The following is a 25,062-nucleotide window of genomic DNA, read 5'->3' as shown; positions in this document are numbered from 1 at the left end:
AATCCAGAAAATCACATTGTAGGATTTTTTATGAATTTATTTGCAAATTATAGTGGAAAATAAGTATTTGGTCACCTACAAACAAGCAAGATTTCTGGCTCTCACATACCTGTAACTTCTTCTTTAAGAGGCTCCTCTGTCCTCCACTCGTTACCTGTATTAATGGCACCTGTTTGAACTTGTTATCAGTATAAAAGACACCTGTCCACAACCTCAAACAGTCACTCTCCAAACTCCACTATGGCCAAGACCAAAGAGCTGTCAAACGACACCAGAAACAAAATTGTAGACCTGCACCAGGCTGGGAAGACCGAATCTGCAATAGGTAAGCAGCTTGGTTTGAAGAAATCAACTGTGGGAGCAATTATTAGGAAATGGAAGACATACAAGACCACTGATAATCTCCCTCGATCTGGGGCTCCACGCAAGATCTCACCACGTGGGGTCAAAATGATCACAAGAACGGTGAGGAAAAATCCCAGAACCACACGGGGGGACCTAGTGAATGACCTGCAGAGAGCTGGGACCAAAGTAACAAAGCCTATCATCAGTAACACACTACGCCGCCAGGGACTCAAATCCTGCAGTGCCAGACGTGTCCCCCTGCTTAAGCCAGTACATGTCCAGGCCCGTCTGAAGTTTGCTAGAGAGCATTTGGATGATCCAGAAGAAGATTGGGAGAATGTCACATGGTCAGATGAAACCAAAATAGAACTTTTTTGGTAAAAACTCAACTCCTCATGTTTGGAGGACAAAGAATGCTGAGTTGCATCCAAAGAACACCATACCTACTGTGAAGCATGAGGGTGGAAACATTATGCTTTGGGGCTGTTTTTCTGCAAAGGGACCAGGACAACTGATCCGTGTGAAGGAAAGAATGAATGGGGCCATGTATCGTGAGATTTTGAGTGAAAACCTCCTTCCATCAGCAAGGGCATTGAAGATGAAACGTGGCTGGGTCTTTCAGCATGACAACGATCCCAAACACACCGCCCGGGCAACGACGGAGTGGCTTCGTAAGAAGCATTTCAAGGTCCTGGAGTGGCCTAGCCAGTCTCCAGATCTCAACCCCATAGAACATCTTTGGAGGGAGTTGAAAGTCTGTGTTGCCCAGCAACAGCCCAAAACATCACTGCTCTAGAGGAGATGTGCATGGAGGAATGGGCCAAAATACCAGCAACAGTGTGTGAAAACCTTGTGAAGACTTAGAGAAAACGTTTGACCTCTGTCATTGCCAACAAAGGGTATATAACAAAGTATTGAGATAAACTTTTGTTATTGACCAAATACTTATTTTCCACAATAATTTGCAAATTAATTAATTAAAAATTGTACAATGTGATTTTCTGGATTTTTTTTCTCATTTTGTCTGTCATAGTTGAAGTGTACCAATGATGAAAATTACAGGCCTCATCTTTTTAAGTGGGAGAACTTGCACAATTGATTGCTGACTAAATACTTTTTTGCCCCACTGTATATGAGGGCATAGCTAAATGGTCTCGACTGGTGTACATACAGTGTGGATGTGATCCTTTTAGGTGCAGTTAGTAAAGTATTGAAAAGAAAATGCCTTCACACTTTAAAATGCTTTCAAAGTTTCATGGTTTGTGCATATAAACCTCCTGTGTGAACGTGTGTGTGTGTGTGTGTGTGTGTGTGTGTGTGTGTGTGTGTGTGTGTGAATTGAGAATGCCTCAAATTAAAATGTAATTTTTGAATTGAAGTAGTAAACAGGATACAGAATCGCAATTCGAAATTTCAATGAAAGGAAATAGAATTTAATTAATTGAAATGTATTGAAATTCTACTGCCCGTTCTATTCTATAATAGGTGAAGTCAAATATACATATTCCACATAAAATATATCGTTATGTACATTCAATATTTCCAGGACAAAAATGATCAAGGAAAACAAAAAACTGTATGGATATATTCTTAAGTTATTATTTAATATCTGAAATGTTATTCGATATGGAGAAAATGCTACATTTCCCAGAATGCATTTGTTTATCCTTCAAGTTGACCCTGAGACCTTTAAAAAGAAACCATAGAAATTAAATGATTGGTGGAAATATAATTAGCTATTCTAAGCACTAAGGTTAAGCGAGTAACTATATGAACAATGTTTCCAGAGAAAAGTGATATATTCTTTGGTATTTGGAAGGGTGACCTGTCAGATTCAATGAAACTCTCATGTTCTATGACTGAGTGGAATTTACTTGAATTCCACTTAATTAGATTATACTTCCTGTCACTCAAACTCTACATCAAATTCTACATCCTGTGGAATGTGACCTATTCAATTTGAATTTCAATTCATGAGTTGAATGGGAGTCAATTCTACAATTCTGAGTTGAGCACAATCCTGGTATCTACGTGTGTTTGTTTGTGTGTGTAGTTGTTGTTGTTGTTGACCTGTGAGAAGCCCGGCCCTGCCACGCTATATGGCCGTTGTTGCCGTCTGCTGCTGTGTGCCATGGCTGCGCTCTGCATGCTCTGTGCCAGCAGGCGAGATGACATGCCGTAGTCTGGGGGAGGGACACCTGCCATGTCCTCTCTCTCCAACAGGTTCCCCGTGCTGCTGCTCTTACCATGGTGGAGACTGGTGACAGACACAGTCAGTTAGTTAACACAGGGACTGAAATGAAAACTGTGATTAGCTGCATAGTCAGACAGTGTAAACTGGAGCCATGACGTAGGCCTAGATTCAATAGGTATCGCGGAAGATCCGTGCTGCAGCACGACTGGAATTTTAAAAAAAAGGCAATGTTTCCACATTTACACACTGCATTCATGATAAACGCTGCAAACGTCGGCTCAATCTGAAACTATCGTTGCATTTCAAATGCTCTATAACTGGGACCTTCCGCGATACGGATTGGATCTAGCCCATAGTCAACCCAGTCACACATTAAAGAAAATATAACAAAATTTAAACAAATCCAGAACTGAACATAACTGATCTCACACTTTGAAAATGAGCTTCAGAGAGAGAAAGGAGTAATTCTCTGTCTATTGAATAACAGATAAAAAGACCTGTTTCCTTACAAATACATCGCACAATAGTGACAAAAATATGTAAAACGTACTTGTTGACTCGTAGTTTGTTGCTGTCAGTCTCGGGGATGACACGTGTGTAGGAGAAAGGGAACCAGCCACGCCTAATGAGCAAACGGTGATTCAACAGATGAATCAGCAAACGGTGATTCAACAGATGAATCAGCAAACAGTGGTTCAACAGATGAATCAGCAAACGGTGATTCAACAGATGAATCAGCAAACGGTGATTCAACAGATGAATCAGCAAACAGTGATTCAACAGATGAATCAGCAAACGGTGATTCAACAGATGAATCAGCAAACAGTGATTCAACAGATGAATCAGCAAACAGTGATTCAACAGATGAATCAGCAAACAGTGGTTCAACATTGACAGCAGCACCTAGAGTCGGGATGCTTATGACATCATATTTAAAATGTAAAGATTCACACTAATTATAATAATATATACCATTTAGCACACGCTTTTATCCAAAGCAACTTAACGTCGTGAATGCATACATTTTCACGTATGGTATATTTCAAGAGTCACGCTCCACCAACAGAGCTACAGAGCGTAACTCATAGTGCTATAGACAAAAGGGAATGGGGATGGAGTTAGGATACTTACATGTTGTTCTTTTCGTTCTCTCCATAGTGCCATCCGTCGCGGGCCTCTGGGACCAACAGGGTGATGACATCTCCTTCAGAGAAGCTGAGCAAGGTGCTGTTGTCCCCCGCTGCATGGGAGAAAACGGCCTGGACACGGGTGCGTCCGTTCTTCTCCAGCCCTACAGCCATGGAGCTGGACCGGGGCAGGGTCCGGGTCTCTGGAACTGAGGACATTTTACTTTACTTAAATTTTTTTTTTTTTTTAAACAAACAGGGAGTTAATAGCTGGACGTTTCTACATGTTCCTCTACAGTTGTACTGTACCTTACTACTGGACATGAGCTTGACTAGATCTAATGGACTTATGACCAAATCTAGGGGTTGCCTTTACACTTCAATATTGCTGGACCACAGAACTTCTGCAATGTAGTCCTAGGTCTTTAAGCAGATAACTAAGCCAAACCAGGTCACACAGGGCCTACTGTATATAGTACCTGCTCTGAGTATCTAATGTATTAGTATAATCCAACTCTCCTAAGTGACTTTAAATGCTTCCATTATTCTTAAAGCCTCTGTCCTTCACCCAATTTGAGTCTTTGTTTCTCGTTTTAAAATCACTGTCCTCTCCCTCCCTCTTATTCCCACGTGCTCTGCTCTGCTTTCATCGAGACCACAGCTCTCTAAGTGCCAGGTTATACACTGTGATAGAAGAGAGAGATATTTAATAGCAGATGTGAAGAAAAGAGCCGATAGAGGGAACAAGAACAACACCCACTGCACAGCATTCAGCTCCTTCACAGCACGGAGTCAATGGCACGTTCTTAAAAAAAAAAGGTCACAACCAAGCCATTCACAAACTACTGTTCCTAAGTCCAATCCTGGTCACTCTAAGAGACAAGGTCTCTGTGACGGAGGTAGCATTCATAAAGCACACTAGTGATGTATTCTGTAATATTCTTACTTGACTGCCTATATAGCGGAATACCATTGAGCCCCCATAATGCATTGGTCTTCACAGTAGTGCTCCATTGCCAATTTTTTTTGTACTGTAAATGTTCATCAATGTGTTACAGTGTAGCTACTGTACATATGATTATGTTGCCCAACTTTTGAGGGCCTCAAGATGCCCCGCCACTATCCTGGTCCTCCTTACCCATGGTGGTGTTGCTCTTGGCTGGGGCGTTCTTACGGACAGGCAGGGTGTTGGAGTAGACTTCACTGCCCTGTCTGTGGGGCTGGGAAAGGTGATGGGCCTGGGAGGAGGCCTGAGCCTGCTGGGCCTGAGCTTGGGCCTGAGCTTGGGCCTGAGCTTGGGCCTGAGCTTGGGCCTGAGCCTGGGCCTGAGCCTGGGCCTGAGCCATCTTCCCTTCCATCCAGTGTTGGTAGTCCTCCCCTCCTCCCCCTCCTGCTCCTCCGTGGGCCCCTGTCGTTCCATTCATCATGGGCATCCCTCCATCCACTCCTCCTGGTCCCATTATACGCTGTAGGAAGGAAGGAAGGATGGAAGGAAAGCATGTGTTGATGTGTTAGTTAACATACTCATTAGGCACCATTCTTCCATCACAGAAAAGCATGACATAATGTGAATCTCATCACTACTAATGAGAGGGAGATTATGCTGTTGGAAATGGGCCAGGTTGTGTTGATTAAAGGTAGACTCGGCGATATGATGTGGAAAGTAAAATCAGCAAAGTGGGTCAATTTCTGCAACAACTAAGAGCATTAAAGTGCGACGCTCAACCACTCTGCTGTTTTGGTCCCGTACGGAACCCATGTACATACTGTGTGACTGTATGAGAGCAAGTTGTGCATCTCGTAAAATTTGCAATATCTGCGGTGTTGCCCGTGACAACATCATTTAGCTTCCTATAAGAGATCAATCAACTATAACGGAACAACTAAGCAGCACCGCAGCCACAAAACATCCCAACCGCCAGTCTTGAATGTGAATGGACCCAAGTTGTTTGTTGTTGAAAGACACTTTTCAATACACATCATCACAAAACAGAATGATAAAGGACAGTCAGAGATGCTGTGGGATCTGTGGGGAAAATCCCATCCACTTCAATGTGTTTCTGTGGGATCTGTGTGAAGATCCTGTCCTCTTTCAATGTGTTTCTGTGGGATCTGTGTGAAAGTCCCATCCAATTCAATGTGTTTCTGTGAAGATCCCCATCCACTTCAATGTGTTTCTGTGAAGATCCCATCCACTTCAATGTGTTTCTGTGGGATCTGTGTGAAGGTCCCATCCACTTCAATGTGTTTCTGTGAAGATCCCCATCCACTTGCAATGTGTTTCTGTGGGATCTGTGTGAAGGTCCCATCCACTTCAATGTGTTTCTGTGAAGATCCCATCCACTTCAATGTGTTTCTGTGGGATCTGTGTGAAGATCCCATCCACTTCAATGTGTTTCTGTGAAGATCCCATCCACTTCAATGTGTTTCTGTGAAGATCCCATCCACTTCAATGTGTTTCTGTGAAGAGCCCATCCACTTCAATGTGTTTCTGTGAAGATCCCATCCATTTCAATGTGTTTCTGTGAAAATCACATCCACTTCAATGTGTTTCTGTGGGATCTGTGTGAAGGTCCCATCCACTTCAATGTGTTTCTGTGGGATCTGTGTGAAGGTCCCATCCACTTCAATGTGTTTCTGTGAAGATCCCATCCACTTCAATGTGTTTCTGTGGGATCTGTGTGAAGGTCCCATCCACTTCAATGTGTTTCTGTGGGATCTGTGTGAAGGTCCCATCCACTTCAATGTGTTTCTGTGAAGATCCCATCCACTTCAATGTGTTTCTGTGGGATCTGTGTGAAGGTCCCATCCACTTCAATGTGTTTCTGTGGGATCTGTGTGAAGGTCCCATCCACTTCAATGTGTTTCTGTGAAGATCCCATCCACTTCAATGTGTTTCTGTGGGATCTGTGTGAAGATCCCATCCACTTCAATGTGTATCTGTGGGATCTGTGTGAAGATCCCATCCACTTCAATGTGTTTCTGTGGGATCTGTGTGAAGATCCCATCCACTTCAATGTGTTTCTGTGGGATCTGTGTGAAGATCCCATCCACTTCAATGTGTTTCTGTGGGATCTGTGTGAAGATCCCATCCACTTCAATGTGTTTCTTCTCTGAGAATGAAACACAATAAGAATAATCTGCTCTTCCTTCCTCCCTTTAAGGCAGCCTTCTTTTTTCCCCGCTAATTGGTCTTTTGACCAATCAGATCAGCTCTGAAAAAAATCTGATGTGAAAAGATCTGATATTGGTCAAAATACCAATTAGTGAAAGAAAAATATCAGAATCTGTCTGCCTGTGTAAACACAGCCTTAGAGGCTTCCTCAAAGATGTTACTGCAATTCACACACACAAACGCAGGCACACACACACACACACACACACACACGAACGGCAGGCACACACACACTCACACACGGCAGGCACACACACACGAACGGCAGGTACACACACACACACACGAACACAGGCACACACACACGAACACAGGCACACACACACACACGAACGCAGGCACACAGACACACGAACGCAGGCACACAGACACACGAACGCAGGCACACACACACAAACGCAGGCACACACACACAAACGCAGGCACACACACACAAACGCAGGCACACACACAAACGCAGGCACACACACGAACGCAGGCACACACACACACCATGAACAACAACACAGCAGAGTGGAAGCAGGGTGTGAAACAATCAACAGCCCAACAGACCCAAGTAATCTGTTTCTGATCCTTCCTAAAGGCATTTCTAATTAGCATGCAGCACTAATGACTTCATTTGCATCAACAAGTGTGTGTGTGTGTGTGTGTGTGTGTGTGTGTGTGGCATCAGGGAGAGTTCTGAGGGGTTCTGTGTTCTAAAGGAGAGGCTCCAAGAGATTCCATAATGGAATCCCAACATCCTGGGGCATCGCTAGGCAACCCTGGGGCATTGCTAGGCAACAGACTAGCTGGTGGTGTTAATTAAGGAACGTTGTTAGAGCAGCAGCCCACAAACCTGCTGCGGGCCTCAACACTCAACAGCACTCCCTCAAACACCGAGGCAACACACCGATACAGAGGCTCATACTGAGAAACGCTGGCACTCACACACAGCGCTTCAAAGCTCCATAATCAAAAACACAATTAGTGATGATCAACAACGATTGATGCCTGCAGCACACAATTAACTGAATGTTTCTCCATTAGGGCTGACAAACCATAGCAGCTCTATAGCTAACTATTGGGTCATATTGTAGTAATATATGTGTACTATCATAGTGCTAACACAGTGCTAACCAGTGGTGTAAAATACTTTGTACTTTACTATTTATATTTTTTGACAACTTTAACTTCACTACATTCCAAAACAAAATCATGTACATTTACTCCATACATTTTTCCTGGCACTCAAAAGTCCTCATTACATTTTGACAGGACAATGCTCCAATTCAAGCATTTATGTCACACTACTGTCTCTGATCTGGTGGACTGTTGAAGCCCTGGCTACCTGTAAATAAAATAACATTTTAATTAAAATTGTGCCATCTGGTTTCCTTAATATATGGAATTTTAAATGATTTATACTTTTATTTGAGCAATTCCATTTATTTTGATACATAAGTATATTTTACTCTGGCAGCATTATACTGGGTGACTTTCTCTTTTACTTGAGTCATTTGAGTACTTGTTCCACCACCGGCGCTAACACAGCGCTAACACAGCGCTAGCACAGCGCTAACACAGCGCTAACACAGAGCTAACACAGAGCTAACACAGAGCTAACACAGCGCTAACACAGAGCTAACACAGAGCTAACATAGCGCTAACACAGAGCTAACACAGCGCTAACACAGCGCTAACACAGCAATATTATAGTAATACCACCAGTACCGGTAACCCACCTGTTGGCCCATGAGGGCAGCCAGCTCGGGGGGTACAGGCAGGGGTTTGGCCCCGGGAATGGGGTCAGAGATGAGCAGGTTGCCCTTTGAACCATGGTGGGTGTGGGAGACAGATCCCAGGGAACCCCCTGTAGAGGTCATCTGCTGAGCCAGGAGCATGGCACGGTCAGGCAGCTTGGTAGGGTCAGCACACGCCTGCTGCCATGCTGGGATCTTCTGGGCTAGCAGGTCCTTACCCTGGAGAAGACAGGTAAATAAACACAAAGGGAGAAGGTGTTCCTTTGAACCTGGTCAAACGTTAAGAGTATTTATATATAAGGAGATATTCTAGCAGAGTATAAGGTTATAACGTTCAGGAAAAACTGTTGAACAAATCTTTATACTGTGAAAAGGTTCACTGCTTGAGAAAATAACTACATTAGCTGAGGTAGTTGAGTCAGCCTAGGTGGGAGAGCGTGGGCTCCTGGAAAGCAAGTGTCAGTGTGTGGGATCTCCAGCTCAAGTATCAAATCAGAGAGAGAGCGAGAGCGAGAATAGCTGACCTCTGTGACTGACCCAAAATTAAGGAAAGCTGTGACTATGTACAGACTCCGTGAGCATAGCCTTGCTATTGAGAGAGGTCACCGTAGGCAGACCTGGCTCTCAAGAGAACACAGACTATGTGCACACTACCCACAAAATGAGGTGGAAACTGAGCTGCACTTCCTAACCTCCTGCCAAATGTATGGCCATATTAGAGACACATATTTCCCTCAGATTACGCAGATCCACAAAGAATTCCAAAACAAATCCAACCTTGATAAACTCCCATATCTATTGGGTGAAATACCACAGTGTGCCATCACAACAGCAAGATTTGTGACCTGTTGCCACAAGAAAAGGGCAACCAGTGAAAAACAAACACCATTGTAAATACAACCCATATTTATTTTTCCATTTATACTTTATTTGCACATTGTTACAATGCTGTATATAAACATAATTTGACATCTAAAATGTCTCTATTCCTATAGAACATTTGTGAATGTCATGTTTACGGTTCATTTTATATTGTTCATTATCTATTTCACTTGCTCTGGCAATGTAAACATATGTTTCCCAAGCCAAAAAAAGCCTATTGAATTGAAAGCGAGAGCTTCACCTATTCCCCTCTGCAATAGCATCAAACTAAGACATCCTTCTCTCTCAGCTCTGACAGCTCTTCTCTGTGTTGGCCTGGGGAGCTGAAGCAGCCTCATTACCAGTCTAGCAGCCGTTTCATCTTTTTATTTATTTTTTATTTTACCTTTATTTAACCAGGCAAGTCAGTTAAGAACAAATTCTTATTTTCAATGACGGCCTAGGAACTGCCTGTTCAGGGGCAGAACGACATATTTGTTTGTACCTTGCAGGCCGTCTAGCAGGCCGTTTCATCTCAAAGCTATACATCAGCAGCCTCCCTCCTAGGATTATTGTACTCAAGGCCCGCGACACCATCTGTAGCCTCCAGGCCTCTCCACCAGCTCTCTCCCCAGCTATGGGTTTCCTGCTCTAGCTTACCTCTGATCAGTTTTACCCCCACCTCCACCCATTAAAGCAGTCTGGGTGTAAGACAGGAAGTAATATTCAGCAGGGTTGCCAGGGTTCTTCATAAACTGTACTCCCTTAGAAACAAAACACTTACAAAAAAAAGGGGTTCCAAAAGGGTTCATCAACTCTGTGGAAAGGATTCTACATGGAACTCAAAAGGGTTCTACATGGAACTCAAAAGGGTTCTACATGGAACTCAAAAGGGTTCTACATGGAACTCAAAAGGGTTCTACATGGAACTCAAAAGGGTTCTACATGGAACTCAAAAGGGTTCTACATGGAACTCAAAAGGGTTCATCAACTCTGTGGAAAGGGTTCTACGTGGAACTCAAAAGGGTTCTACATGGAACTCAAAAGGGTTCTACATGGAACTCAAAAGGGTTCATCAACTCTGTGGAAAGGGTTCTACATGGAACTCAAAAGGGTTCTACATGGAACTCAAAAGGGTTCTACATGGAACTCAAAAGGGTTCTACATGGAACTCAAAAGGGTTCATCAACTCTGTGGAAAGGGTTCTACATGGAACTCAAAAGGGTTCTACATGGAACTCAAAAGGGTTCTACATGGAACTCAAAAGGGTTCCAAAAGGGTTCATAAACTGTGGAAAGGGTTCTACATGGAACTCAAAAGGGTTCTACTTTGAACTAAAATGATTCTACCTGAAAAAAGGATCTTCAAAAATGTTAGGTTTTAGATAGCACCTTGAGTGTGACAAATCCCTCTATCTACGGTATGTTACTCTTGGTCTCTGTACATAGCCTACTTTAAATCGGTCTCTGTTTCTCTCCATGTTTTCTACCTTACTGCTTTCTGTGTACCAGTCAGAGTGTTCCTCCCTGGTCTCTCGCCATTGGTGCGCTGGGTAGCGGTGCCAGTAGGTGACTCAGCTCCCAGGTGGTGATATCTGCTAGGTAATGTAGTGTGGGTGGTAGTGTGGTTTCTAAAGCTCCATGCCAGAGAGATGATCAACACCAACGGCCTGCTTCTTCATTTCACTTTATTCCTCTACTCCATCACCACAGGACAGTTGCTGCTACCTTAAGTATGTATGTCACATACATGGAGGGTACCACTATTCTCTCTCTCTGTGTGTGTGTGTGTGTGTGTGTGTGTGTGTGAGCAAGCACTGGGGTAAGAACCTGAAGAGTGGGGCCTCTCTTGCCCATCTCTTCCTACATGACTCACACAATATGCACTCACTCATTCTTTCTGTCCCCCTACAATCTCTTGGCCTCCATATTTTCCCCTCACACAGAATATTCACTGCTTCTTTCAAAATGACTTCAAAACACAAACTCTCCCCCTCCTTTCTCTCCTTCTCTCTGTGTCAGCACATCAGTATTGTCTATAGACAGTCAGCCCACACATTCTCCCTCTGGGATTTACATCCACTAACTTGTGGAAGTGGGACACTGTTCACCCTCTTCCCTTCCTATCCCTTTGTCCTCTCCACCTCCTTTCCTCCCACTGCACAGTCTCTCAGCTCCAAGGCCTGAGTTAAACAAAGCAGAAAGAGCAGAAAGTGAACGCCCACTTAACCAGGACTTGGAAGCTCCTGAATAAAGACACTAGGTGGCTGCATTGATTTGTGAGAGCAACCGTGGCATGATCGGCAGTCTTGAAGCAAAGCCACTGGACACAATGGCTAAAGCCAAACTAAACAACTATATGAACCGTCCCGAAAGGAGAAGTAAACAGTTTGTGGTAACAGTAAAATTCTAGAACGTTCCCAATTTCACCCCAGAAATCCCAGTTGGGATGATTCCTGCAATTAAAAGGAAATAAGCTGTGAGGGAAACCTCCCAACCTAGAATTCTTAATTTGGAATTTTCCAGAAGTGACCAGAATATTGCAACCCTGGACCTGTTGGTGTGAGTGGAAGTGCCTGTATTACCTTGCTGTTTTAACCATCAAAAGATAAAGCAGTGAATATTAATGCATAACCTTAAGATTTTGGAGTTAACCTCTTGAAACTAGGGGGCACTATTTTCCTTCATGACAATTCTCCCAGATCCGGGAGAGGGAGTTCCAAGATTAATTAATGCCTAAACCTAACCTTAAACACTTTGAAAAATGGCCCCGACGGATAGGGCTGCCGTGCGTCGAGCACTTCGGAAAGTTTGCAGATTTTGACGGGCCGCCCCCCCCCCCCAGGTGGTGAAGGTAGGAAACATCACCTCCACTTTGTTGATCCTCAACACTGAGGCCCCACAAGGGTGTGTGCTCAGCCCTCTCCTGTACTCCCTGTTCACCCATGACTGCGTGGCCACTCACGCCTCCAACTCAATCATCAAGTTTGCAGACGACACAACAGTAGTAGGCCTGATTAACAACAATGACGAGACAGCCTACAGGGGGAGGTGAGGGCCCTGGGAGTGTGGTGCCAGGAAAATAACCTTTTCATCCAACGTCAACAAACGAAAAGGAGCTGATCGTGGACTTCAGGAAACAGCAGGGGGAGCACCCCACTATCCACATTGAAGGTACAGCAGTGGAGAAGGTGGACATTAAGTTCCTCGGCTTAAACATCACTGACAAACTGAAATGGTCCACCCACACAGACAGTGTGGTGAAGAAGGCGCAACAACGCCTCTTCAACCTCAGGAGGCTGAAGGAATTTGTCTTGGCACCTGAAACCTTTTACAGATGCACAATTGAAAGCATCCTGTCGGGCTGTATCACCGCCTGGTACGGCAACTGCAGGGCTTCCCAGAGGGTGTTGCGGTCCGCCCAACGCGTCACCAGGGGAAAAGTACCTGCCCTCCAGGACACCTACAGCACCCGATGTCACAGGAAGGACAAAAAGACCTCAACAACCAGACATGGCCTGTTCACCCCGCTATCATCCAGAAGGTAAAGTCATTACAGGTGTATCAAAGCTGTAGCTAAACACAACGTGCCATTGGAACACAGGAGTGATGGTTGCTGATAACGAGCCTCTGTACACCTATGTAGATATTCCATATAAAAACAATCTTACAGCTACAATTGTAATTTACAACATTAACAATATCTACACTTTATTTCTGATCAATTTGATGTTATTTTAAGATGGACAATTTTTTTTTTTTTTTTTTCAAAAACTAGCCACTTCAATAAGGGAACACTAGCCACTTCAATAAGGGAACACTAGCCACTTCAATAAGGGAACACTAGCCACTTCAATAAGGGAACACTAGCCAGTAACAATTTTTATATGTTTGCATTACTCACCTGATCCAGTTGAAGTCGTAAGTTCACATACACCTTAGCCAAATACATTTAAACTCAGTTTTTCACAATTACTGACATTTATTCCTAGTAAAAATTCCATCTTAGGTCAGTTAGGATCACCACTTTGTTTTAAGAATGTGAAATGTCAGAATAATAGTAGAGAGAATTATTTATTTCAGCTTTAATTTCTTTCATCACATTCCCAGTGGGTCAGAAGTTTACATACACTCAATTAGTATTTGCTAGCATTGCCTTTAAATTGTTTAACTTGGGACAAATGTTTTGGGTAGCCTTCCATAAGCTTCCCACAATAAGTTGGGTGAATTTGGTCCATTCCTCCTGAAATAGCTGGTGTAACTGAGTCAAGTTTGTAGGCCTCCTTGCTCACACATGCTTTTTCACATCTGTCCACACATTTTCGATTGGATTGAAGTCAGTGCTTTGTGATGGCCACTCCAATACCACTCCAATACCTAACTTCCTGGCTGATGTCTTGAGATGTTGCTTCAATATATTCACATCATTTTCCTGCCTCATGAAGCCATCTATTTTGTGAAGCGCACCACTCCCTCCTGCAGCAAAGCACCCCCACAACATGACGCTGCCACCCCCGTGCTTCACGGCTGGGATGGTGTTCTTCGGGTAGTAAGCTCCCCCTTTTTCATCCAAAAATAACGATGGTCATTAGGGCCAAAGAGTTCTATTTTTGTTTCATCAGACCAGAATACATTTCTCCAAAAAGTACGATCTTTGTCCCCATGTGCAGTTGCAAACCGTAGTCTGGCTTTTTGATGGCGGTTTTGGAGCAGTGGCTTCTTCCTTTCTGAGAGGCCTTTCAGGTTATGTCGATATAGGACTCTTTATTACTGTGGATATAAATACTTTGCTCCTGTTTCCTCCAGCATCTTCACAAGGTCCTTTGCTGTTGTTCTGGGATTGATTTGCACTTTTCATACCAAAGTACGTTCATCTCTAGGAGACAGACCGCGTCTCCTTCCTGAGTGACGGCTGCATGGTTCCATGGTGTTTATACTTGCGTAGTACTATTGTTTGTACAGATGAACGTGGTACCTTCAGGCGTTTGGAAATTGCTCCCAAGGATGAATCAGACTTGTGGAGGTCTACAGTTTTTTTTCTAAGTTCTTGGCTGATATCTTTTGATTTTCCCAGGATGTTGAGCAAAGAGACACTGAGTCTCTAAACAATTGTTGTAAACAATTGTTGGAAAAATTACTTGTGCCATGCACAAAGTAGATGTTCTAACCGACTTGCCAAACCTATTGTTTGTGAACAAGAAATTTGTGGAGTGGTTGAAAAACGAGTTAATGACTCCAACCTAAGTGTATGTATATACTTTACTCTATCCTATTCAACTGTATCTTAGTCTATACCACTCTGACATTTTTCACCCAAATATTTATATATTCTTAATTCCATTCCTTTACTTTGGATTTGTGTGGATTGTTGTGAAATTGTTAGATACTACTGCACTGTTGGAGCTAGAAACAACAAGCATTTCGCTACACCTGCATTAACTTCTGCTAAACACGTGTATGTGACCAATAAAGTTAGATTGGAATTGATGTAATGTTTGGAACAACTTCGAAATGTAACGTTTGAGAAACAAGGATGAACGTCTAATTTTGATGTCAGACTGTGAGAGCTAGTTGGTTTTAACCCTCAATAGCTAAAGCAGTGGGTGAACTGCAAAGAGAGAACAAAAATGTAACAGAAACCTGTAGATGAAAATGTGAGTCCGACATCTCACCTTGCTATGGAAGGAACTGCTGTTCTTGGCCACGGCACACTGTCTGTCCACCAGGAAACAGTACCTCCTCCTCTCCTCTGACAGCGCACTCTTGTAGCCCTCTGCTGTGTACTGGTCCAGGTCACTCTGCTTGCTGCCAATGGTCTCAACATACTGAGGAGAGGGAGGATGAGGGGGACGGGTCGAGGAGAGGGAGGATGAGGGGGACGGGTCGAGGAGAGGAAGGATGAGGGGGACGGGTCGAGGAGAGGGGGACGGGTCGAGGAGGAAGACGGGGCGAGGAGAGGGAGGCGAGGAGACGAGAGAGGCGCAGAGGGACGGGGCGAGGAGAGGGAGGCGCAGGGGGACAGGGCGAGGAGAGGGAGGAGGGAGACGGGGCAAGGAGAGGGACGGGGCGAGGAGAGGGAGGAGGGGGACGGGGCGAGGAGAGGGAGGAGAGGCGAGGAGACGAGGGGGGGGCGAGTAGACGAGCGAGGCGCAGGCGGACGGGGAGAGGGAGGAGGGAGACGGGGCGAGGAGAGGGAGGAGGGAGACGGGGCGAGGAGAGGGAGGAGGGAGACAGGGCGAGGAGAGGGAGGAGGGAGACAGGGCGAGGAGAGGGAGGAGGGAGACAGGGCGAGGATAGGGAGGAGGGAGACAGGGCGAGGAGAGGGAGGAGGGAGACGGGGCGAGGAGAGGGGGGCGGGGCGAGGAGAGGGGGGCGGGGGGCGGGGCGAGGAGAGGGTGGAGGGGGACAGGGCGAGGAGAGGGAGGAGGGGGACGGGGCGAGGACATAAGACATAAGGTACAGTAGGATGTATTTGTCCCCTAGACACTAGAAACAAATCTAAGCAGTTAGATAAGTATATACACTACCATTCAAAGGTTTGGGTTCACTAGAAATGGCCTTGTTTCTTTAAAGAAAAGCACATTTATGGCCATAAAAACAACATCAAATTGATCAGAAATACAGTGTAGACATTGTTAATGTTGTAAATGATTATTGTAGCTGGAAACGGAGAGAGAGAGAGCCAATGGTTAAGGTCAGTATTGTAGTTAGGTGCATGAAGTAAAGCCGACAGCAACCTGAACATTTGCATTTAGCTGCAGGGGTGCTGTGGAAGTGCTGTGGAAGTGCTGTGGGAGTGCTGCGGGGGTCCTAAATGTACTGTGTGTCATCTTGAGTACCACTAGAATAAGGTGACGGCAGCTAAATCAGTGTAGAAAATCTGTACATTGAATAACATATAAACACTCTCTACATTCTGACTCACAGCATACATTGAGTAGTAAACAACGGAGCACTAATTCCCTGCCTTATAAAACAAAATGGCCGATATAAGCAGAGTTAAAGTAGGATTAGTCGCTTATGATGTCGATGACACATACAGAGATCAGCCTAAGACGAGAACAATTGAGTTCATCCTTTGTTACCATAGAGATACAACCAGACGAGTCATGAAAACTGTCATCCACACAACAGTCGTCAACATCTAGACAAAGGCATGCACACAAATCCTTACTGAATACTTTCCATCAATATCCCACAAAAAAACAGACGTGTGAGGCTTGACCCTCTAAGCTCACATCTGGGAGACACACAAACACGGAAATGTCAGCCCCATTACAGAACCCATTAAAGCAATGCAAACAGATGTTTACTGCAAATACTCGGCTTCTCATTTACCACTCCACACACTGCTACCCTGGAGCTTTCATTTCCCTCTTTCCCTGCCTCAGAATGATAAAGGACAGTCAGAGATGCTGTTGGGTTCTGAGATTGAAATGACAGTATATGAAATATACTGATTTATCATTTCCTCTTCCTGTCCAACCATAACATATTTACGGGTTGTATTTTCCACCATCATTTGCAAATAAATTCATTAAAAATCCTACAATGTGATTTTCTGGATTTTTTTCCCCCTCATTTTGTCTGTCATAGTTGAAGTTTACCTATGATGAAAATTACAGGCCTCTCTCATATTTTTAAGTGGGAGAACTTGCACAATTGGTGTCTGACTAAATACTTTTTTGCCCCACTGTATATACACACATACTTGTGTATATACTTATTTTACTCAGAATTAAACTTGGTTAAGCTTCCATAGTGTCTGTGGAGTATTTTACTCAGAATTACACTTGGTTAAGCTTCCATAGTGTCTGTGGAGTATTTTACTCAGAATTAAACTGGGTTAAGCTTCCATAGTGTCTGGAGTATTTTACTCAGAATTACACTTGGTTAAGCTTCCATAGTGTCTGTGGAGTATTTTACTCAGAATTAAAAACCTAACAAACTGTTTCTTCTCTGAGATTGTTACACAACCCCACCCCCCACCACCACCACCACCACCACCATGATGAAGAGGACAGATCCCATTGATCTGTTCTCTTTCCTCTGTGTGTAGACTGATTACAGAAAGGAACAGGAAGAAGATGAAACAAACACTTGAGGAGCTTTATTAGTTATCAATGATGGAACTTCAAGGAGGATTCAAATGACTAGTGTTGTTTTCAAAGTAAAAGCCTGTGATTACAGCCTACTCTCAGCTACAACACATTGACTGAGGCTGGGTTTAGGCTGGGTTTCTGTACAGCACTGTGATATATCAGCTGATGTAAGAAGGGCTATATAAATACATTTGATATACAGTTGTTACCGGTACCGAGTCAATGTGCGCGGGTACAGGTTAGTCGAGGTCATTTGTACATGTAAGTAGGGGGGGTAAACTGACTATGCATAGATGATAAACAGCGAGTAGCAGTAGTGTAGTGTAAAAACAGCAGCCCTTAGCCGTGGTATACCACAAACCCCTGAGGTGCCTTATTGCTATTATAAAAACTGGTTACCCAAAGTAATTAGAGCAGTCAAAATAAATGTTTTGGTCATACCCAGGGTATCTGATACACCACAGCTTTCAGCCAATCAACAATTAAAATATTTTACAGAGTTACAGTTCATAAGGAAATCAGTCACTTGAAACAAGTTAATGAGGCTCTAATCTATGGATTTCACATGACTGGGAATACAGATATGCATCTGTTGGTCACAGATAAATAAAATGAGGGACGTGGATCAGAAAACTAGTCAGTATCTGGTGTGACCACCATTTGCCTCATGCAGCGAGACACCTCCTTCGCATTGAGTTGATCAGACTGTGGATTGTGGCCTGTGGAATGTTGTCCCACTCCTCTTCAATGACTGTGCAAAGTTGCTGGATATTGGCAGGAACTGGAACACGCTGTTGTACAAGTCGATCCAGAGCATCCCAAGCCTGTTCAGTGGATGATAGGTCTGGTGAGTATGCAGGCCATGGAAGACCTGGGACATTTTCAGCTTACAGAAATTGTATACAGATCCTTGCGACATGGGGCGATGCATTATCATGCTGAAACATGAGGTGATGGCGGAGGAGGAAGGGCATGACAATGGGCCTCAGGATCTCGTCATGGCATCTCTGTGCATTCAAATTGCCATCGATAAAATGCAATTATGTTCATTGTCCTTATCTTATTCCAGCCCAACCCCACTGCCATCATGGGGCACTCTGTTCACAACGCTGACGTCAGCAAACCGCTCACCCACACGACGCCATACACGTGGTCTATGAAAAATGTGTGGGATCTTTTATTTCAGCTCATGAAACATGGGACCAACATTTTACATGTTGCCTTTTTGTTCAGTATAGAAATAAATATACAACAAAAATATATATATATTCTGTAGTAGTAGTATTAGTGTAGTAGTATTAGTGTAGTAGTAGGAGTGTAGTAGTAGTAGTAGCAGTAGTATTAGTGTAGGAGTATTAGTGTAGTAGTATTAGTGTAGTAGTATTAGTGTAGTAATATTAGTAGTATTAGTGCAGTAGTATTAGTGTAGTAGTATTAGTGACATTAGTAGTAGTATTAGTGTAGTAGTTTTAGTGTAGTAGTATTAGTGTAGTAGTCGTAGTATTAGTGTAGTAGTAGTAGTAGTAGTAGTCGTAGTATTAGTGTAGTAGTAGTAGTAGTAGTATAGTAGTAGTAGCAGCAGCAGTAGTAGTAGTAGTAGTGTAGTAGTAGTAGTGTAGTCATAGTATTAGTGTAGTAGTCGTAGTATTAGTGTAGTAGTCGTAGTATTAGTGTAGTAGTCGTAGTGGTAGTAGTAGTAGTGGTAGTAGTAGTGGTAGTGGTAGTAGTAGTGTAGTAGTAGTAGTAGTAGTAGTGTAGTATTAGTGTAGTAGTAGTAGTAGTAGTAGTAGTAGTAGTAGTAGTAGTGTAGCAGTAGTAGTAGTAGTAGTAGTAGTAGTATTAGTGTAGTAGTATTAGTGTAGTAGTATTAGTGTAGTATTAGTGTAGTAGTAGTAGTGTAGTAGTAGTAGTGTAGTATTAGTGTAGTAGTAGTAGTAGTAGTAGTAGTAGTAGTAGTAGTAGTAGTGCCATGTTTTGTTTACTTGTCATGCACCAAGGTGTGCGTTTACGGGCGGGACCAAACAAGGGTCATTATTCCTGGTAATTCTAGATCTTCCCAGAAACACCCTTATCTTGAACTTGGACAACATGTAAACAAAAGGCCAGCCAGCCTGACAGTAGGTGAGTCAGCCAGTCAGTCAGTCCATCAGTAGGTGAGTCAACCAGCCAGCCAGCCTGTCAGTCAGCCAGATACAGAATAACTAGAAAGCAGTAGTATGGAAATCAGTATAGAGCTGCCAAACCAGTCTGCTTGCCTCTAGAGCCCAGAGCCCTATACTTGGAATCAGGTTTGAGGAGTTTGCGAGGTAACTGAGGTCAACTCTTGAGTTAAACTCGGGATAACCAGCACCACGAACGTGGCTCACCTTTTAGCCAGGTAGGTTCCTATGGCAACGAATCCTTCAGAACTAACCTGCTCCAAAGCAGACTAACTCCATTTATCCTGAATGAAGTGTCTGAGGCACAAGTTGAGGACCAATGAAATCAAATTCCTTCTCACAAAGATTGTGTCATCATCCCCTTCATTTGAAGAAGACTGATTAAAATGTTTTATTAAATCAAATGTTTTTTTTGGGGGGGGGGTGTAAAAAAACTAATGTCAATCACATTACACATTTAGTAACGACAGCATTTGCTTTCCAAACGAAGTTTCTCCACACGAATGTATTTAGAAATGTGCAAAAAGGCAAACTGACAGTGGCAACCAACCACAGACATATAATCCATAGGATGTCAGTTCAACTAGCCACGTGTGACATGCAAGCGCAGTTACAAGCCTGCTAGAGTTAGAGGCAGGCGGACGAGCAATATCCACCGTCGTAGTGCGGATGAAGCTTGAGCTGGAAGGTGAAGCAACTGAAGCTGGCTAGCTTTAGAGAAGCCGGAGTAGATCTAGCGTGCTTCGTAGTATACCACTCTTGCGTCTGTCTCATTCAGTCACATTCACACACGCTTGAAAGCCAATGGCAGCCTGATATGTGGCAATACATATTTAGTACTGTATTCATGCGATACAGTATTCACTTTTGCAGATGAGCTCTGCCATTTACAAAAACATACACGTCAACACGACATGAAAATAAGACATACAAAACACAATCATAGAATACTATATTACTACTTGACAACATCTAACATACAGACATTACATGTTGCTTCTCTGACAGCATTTTCATCTCATATTGTCACCAGGTAAACTATTCCTGCTGTGAACACACTGTTGATGAAAGAGACACGTCAAACGGTACAGGCCATAGCCTAGACGCCGTAGCCTAGACGCCGTAGCCTAGACGCCGTAGCCTAGACGCCGTAGCCTAGACGCCGTAGCCTAGACGCCGAAAGGTACAGGTCGTAGACTAGGGGTGCACATTTTAGTTTTTGACCTAGCACTACACACCTGATTCAAAATCACCAAAGCCTTTTGATGAGTTGATGATTTGAATCAGGTGTGTAGTGCTAGGTCAAAAACTAAAACGTGCACCCCTTTGGTTACCCAGGACCAGGTTGAGAACCAGTGTCCTAGAGTCTTACTGTAGCCAGAAGCCTTAGAGGTCGGGGGAGCAGGGGACCTCTGGTGGTGACAGGAAGCAGTCTCAGCAGTAAGAAAGAAAGGGTTGAACGGTGGGACAAAGAACCATATGGAGGGATCCGACATAACCCCTTTCCCACTCTTACAGGCTCACTAGATATTGTTATATTATACTCAATGATAGAGGCCTTGGGTGAGCGAGACAGAAGATGCATAAAAAGGACATTTCAAACCTCCACTAAAAATGGAATACGAGATACCAATGTAAGTACGTCGACGCAAAATGTCAGATTCAATGAACCTAAACTTTGATGGAACTTAATTCCTAGAATCATCGTTTAATTATGTCAAGCCGAGGTCTAAGATTGATCTTTTGCCTGTCAGTGCACAAGCTTCCTCTGATGTCGTGGAGCCCCTCCCCCCCCCTCCTAGAACAATTACATCACAGTGACCTATTACAGCATTATCAATAGGGGAGGAGGACACGACATGGGTCCTTCAGAAAAGAGATAGAGTGGAAAAGGAAGGGATAGTGAAAAGGTGGAATGAGAGAGAGACAGAAAATAACTGGGTTGAAGAATTGAAGGAAAGAACAGAACTGCAGCAGAACAGAACAAACCCAGACCCCCCCCCTCCCCCTCCCCCCTCTTTTACTCTCCACATCCCATCCTGACGCCATCCAGCTAACGCAGAGGGAACTGAACTGTGGTGTTGATGTAGCCTCAAGATGTGTCTTAGCGTGTGCGTTTATGTGACATGCTAACATGTTGCGTGTCACTTGAAACTCCCGTTTCCACACGGCAGTAGCATGTAGCATGTCACCCTCACAGAGTTGTCATTAGAACGTGATAATTAGTTGCTGTTGTTACTAGTTACCATAAATGCCCCAAAGGCATAGCAATGAAACATGACTATCAGTTGGGGAAATGTGGCACATTCGACCGTTCAGAAAACACACCTCATTTGACCATTTCTCCTCATAGTAGCCTGAGACGGACAGAGAGGAGAGCAGAGGAGAGGAGAGCAGAGGAGAGGAGAGCAGAGCAGAGGAGAGCAGAGGAGAGCAGAGGAGGAGAGAAGAGGAGAGAAACAGACAGACAGGTGACACACAGACAGACACAGGCAGACAGACAGAGAGACAGAGAGAGAGATCCCCAGGGTCTGTCTCAACAAAGGGAAACCTTACTGCCCTTAGCTACAGAATAAATGTACAATACGTTTACCTCCCACTCAATGGCTAAATGCTTTTTACCCGACAACCGAATACATTGGAAATCAGTGCAACGAAGACTGTGCCATGTAAATCCAATGCTAATCTACCTCAACTCATGCAAGCACACTGAATGCAATATGATAATACAAATATAAATGGGAAATAAATGGGAATACGAAAAGGCTGTGGTGTTCAACTGTGTATGTACCAGTGCTAATACTCATCTAACACCCAATTGAGATATTATGTAACAGAAGCTATTAGCGATTTCCTATTTTTCTGGGTCGGCAACAGAACGCCAGCGACATTGCCATTATATTCAAATCAGTCTGCCTCTCCCCCTGAAACACTCCCTCTTAAGTGTTTAATAATGAACGTGAGAGAGATTTACCATGTCATTTTCAGGCACTGCGTCCGTGCTTTGTGTTCCCCTAGGGACACAGTAGTAAATGAGTGCATTTTCATCATCGGCTAGAGGTAAGGGTTTAATATTACCATCCATCTGGAGCAGAGCGGGGGAAAGGGAGATTACTTTTTGTTTCCTTTCCTTCCCGAGGAAATCAGTGAGCTGTTACCCGACTTAATGAAACGATGATGGGTGGAAGGAACAAGGCGGCGGCTGAGATGGACTAGCTTTTTCAGAGCCTACACAAGTCTACCGAGGCTGGGTTTAAACGCAGACACACAAATCATTTCTTCAGGTGGGATAATTAAGTCGATCTAATCAACAAATCTTTCAGAGAATCATTATAACGAGCTTCACTAGCTGGTAATCAGCTAATCTCTGTCGTCGACCCCCCTTCCTCCCTGGCAAAGAGAAGAGGCCACCAGTCTCAAGTGTCCCTGCCAACCGCTTGTTCCCAGAAGTGCACATGAGGCACAGCAGGGACCGAGATAGGCTACGCAGCTACCCAGCCACGCAACACTCACTCTCTGTAATCACACTCAAGAACCGTTAAGAGGCTGGGAGCACACACACACACACAGACAGAAGCGTCCATTAATCAGTAAGTGCTGAAGAGAGCAGGCTCAAGGGAGTGTGACTATGGCCCGGAAATGACATTTTGCGCATGTCTGCCTGCGTGTGTTTGTGTCTCTGCTGGGAGTGGGCCATCAGATCTCCCGTCTGCAACTCGCTGTTAGCTGGGCTTCCTGTTGGTGCCATCAAACCCCTGTAACGTATCCAGACCAGCAACCCTTCCCAAGTTCTCCCATGTCACCCTGCTCCTCTGCACACTTCATTGGCTTCCAGTCGAAGCTTGCATCCACTACAAGACCATGGTGCTTTGCTATGGAGTACTAAGTGCCCCTCCCTACCTTCAGGCTATGCTCAAACCCTACACCCCAACCCAGGCCACCACTGGTCTCTTGGCCCTCCCACCCCTACGGGAGGGATGCTCCTGCTAAGCCCATTCCAAGCTCTTGCTTTCCTGTCACCCCAATGGTGGAACCAGCTTCCCCCCCAGAAGCCAGGTCAGCTCCCCCCCCCAGAAGCCAGGTCAGCACCCCCCCCCCCAGAAGCCAGGTCAGCACCCCCCCCCCAGAAGCCAGGTCAGCACCCCCCCCCAGAAGCCAGGTCAGCACCCCCCCCCAGAAGCCAGGTCAGCTTCCCCCCCAGAAACCAGGTCAGCTTCCCCCCCAGAAACCAGGTCAGCTTCCCCCCCAGAAGCCAGGTCAGCTTCCCCCCCAGAAGCCAGGTCAGCCCCCCCCCCCCAGAAGCCAGGTCAGCACCCCCCCCCAGAAGCCAGGTCAGCACCCCCCCCCAGAAGCCAGGTCAGCACCCCCCCCCAGAAGCCAGGTCAGCACCCCCCCCCAGAAGCCAGGTCAACACCCCCCCCCAGAAGCCAGGTCAGCACCTCTTTCCCCCCCTTTACCACCTCTGACTCTGCCCTTTAAGGAAAAAGTGTACTGTCAATGCCTGTGATATGTGGTTGTCCCACTGAGGTTTAAGTCGAATGTACTCACTGTAAAGGGCTCTGGATAAGAGAGTGTCTGCTAAATGACTCACATGTCAAATGTAATGTAAACAAAAAGGTCAGACCACAGGCTTGCCTGCCCACCAAACCATAGCGGCCCAATGGTTTTTTAGGGTGACGCTGTAGAGGCGCTGTGGCTTAAAGCACCACGTATCCATTTCCACAATGACTCCTCTTCTAGTTCGGCAACAATTAAATTCCCTCCGGCTGCTTTATGAATAGGAGGACTGCCTTGTTCAGGGGCCAGAACGACAGATTTGTACCTTGTCAGCTCAGGGATTTGAACTTGCAACCTTTCGGTTACTAGTCCAACGCTCTAACCACTAGGCCACCCTGCCGCCCTCAATGCCTCAGTGTTCCCCTTGTAGACTGGCCTGCTCTTTTGCTGAAATTGTTTATTTTCTATTGGTTTAAATAGAATCCTTTGGGCAACAGAGGACCTGTAGGTTGCTCTGATGGCTTTTGCATTCTGCCAGGAAATTGCAGTCCACACACACACACACACTATTTAACTAAGAGGACTGAGTGTGGCAGGCAGTGCTCCCATCTCATATTGAAGCTTCAGAACCATAATACAACGTCACAACAAATCAGCCTCCACACACCTGCACCTCCACTGTACTGCGTTGTGTAACCATCGACTCAGTACACCCACCACGTGTCATGGTGCTACTCACTGAGAGGCAGAGGGGCACGGCAACCTGCAAGGGCACATTACACACCTTCTCTGTAACAGCTACCATGGGGGAGGCGCGTATGCCTCTGCAGGACACAATTAGCTGGCCTACATAACACTTCA

General features: G+C 44.7%; 1 protein-coding gene across 2 annotated transcripts in view; it reads right to left on the bottom strand.

Annotated features, from left to right (window-relative positions):
• Positions 1 to 25,062, bottom strand: part of LOC139375717 (BAR/IMD domain-containing adapter protein 2-like) — a 112,619-nt gene that overhangs the window by 6,692 nt on the left and 80,865 nt on the right. For both annotated transcript variants that reach the window (XM_071117527.1, XM_071117528.1), the window contains 6 exons: positions 15,116 to 15,268; positions 8,566 to 8,802; positions 4,805 to 5,132; positions 3,671 to 3,875; positions 3,090 to 3,161; positions 2,416 to 2,602 (listed from right to left, as the gene is read on the bottom strand). In XM_071117527.1, coding sequence (XP_070973628.1) covers positions 2,416 to 2,602; positions 3,090 to 3,161; positions 3,671 to 3,875; positions 4,805 to 5,132; positions 8,566 to 8,802; positions 15,116 to 15,268 — 1,182 coding nt within the window. The remainder of the gene's footprint in view (positions 1 to 2,415; positions 2,603 to 3,089; positions 3,162 to 3,670; positions 3,876 to 4,804; positions 5,133 to 8,565; positions 8,803 to 15,115; positions 15,269 to 25,062) is intronic.

The sequence above is a fragment of the Oncorhynchus clarkii genome, chromosome 20 (genome assembly GCF_045791955.1).
Source record: "Oncorhynchus clarkii lewisi isolate Uvic-CL-2024 chromosome 20, UVic_Ocla_1.0, whole genome shotgun sequence".
Lineage (NCBI taxonomy): Eukaryota > Metazoa > Chordata > Actinopteri > Salmoniformes > Salmonidae > Oncorhynchus > Oncorhynchus clarkii.
This window is presented reverse-complemented; position numbering and strand designations above follow the sequence as displayed.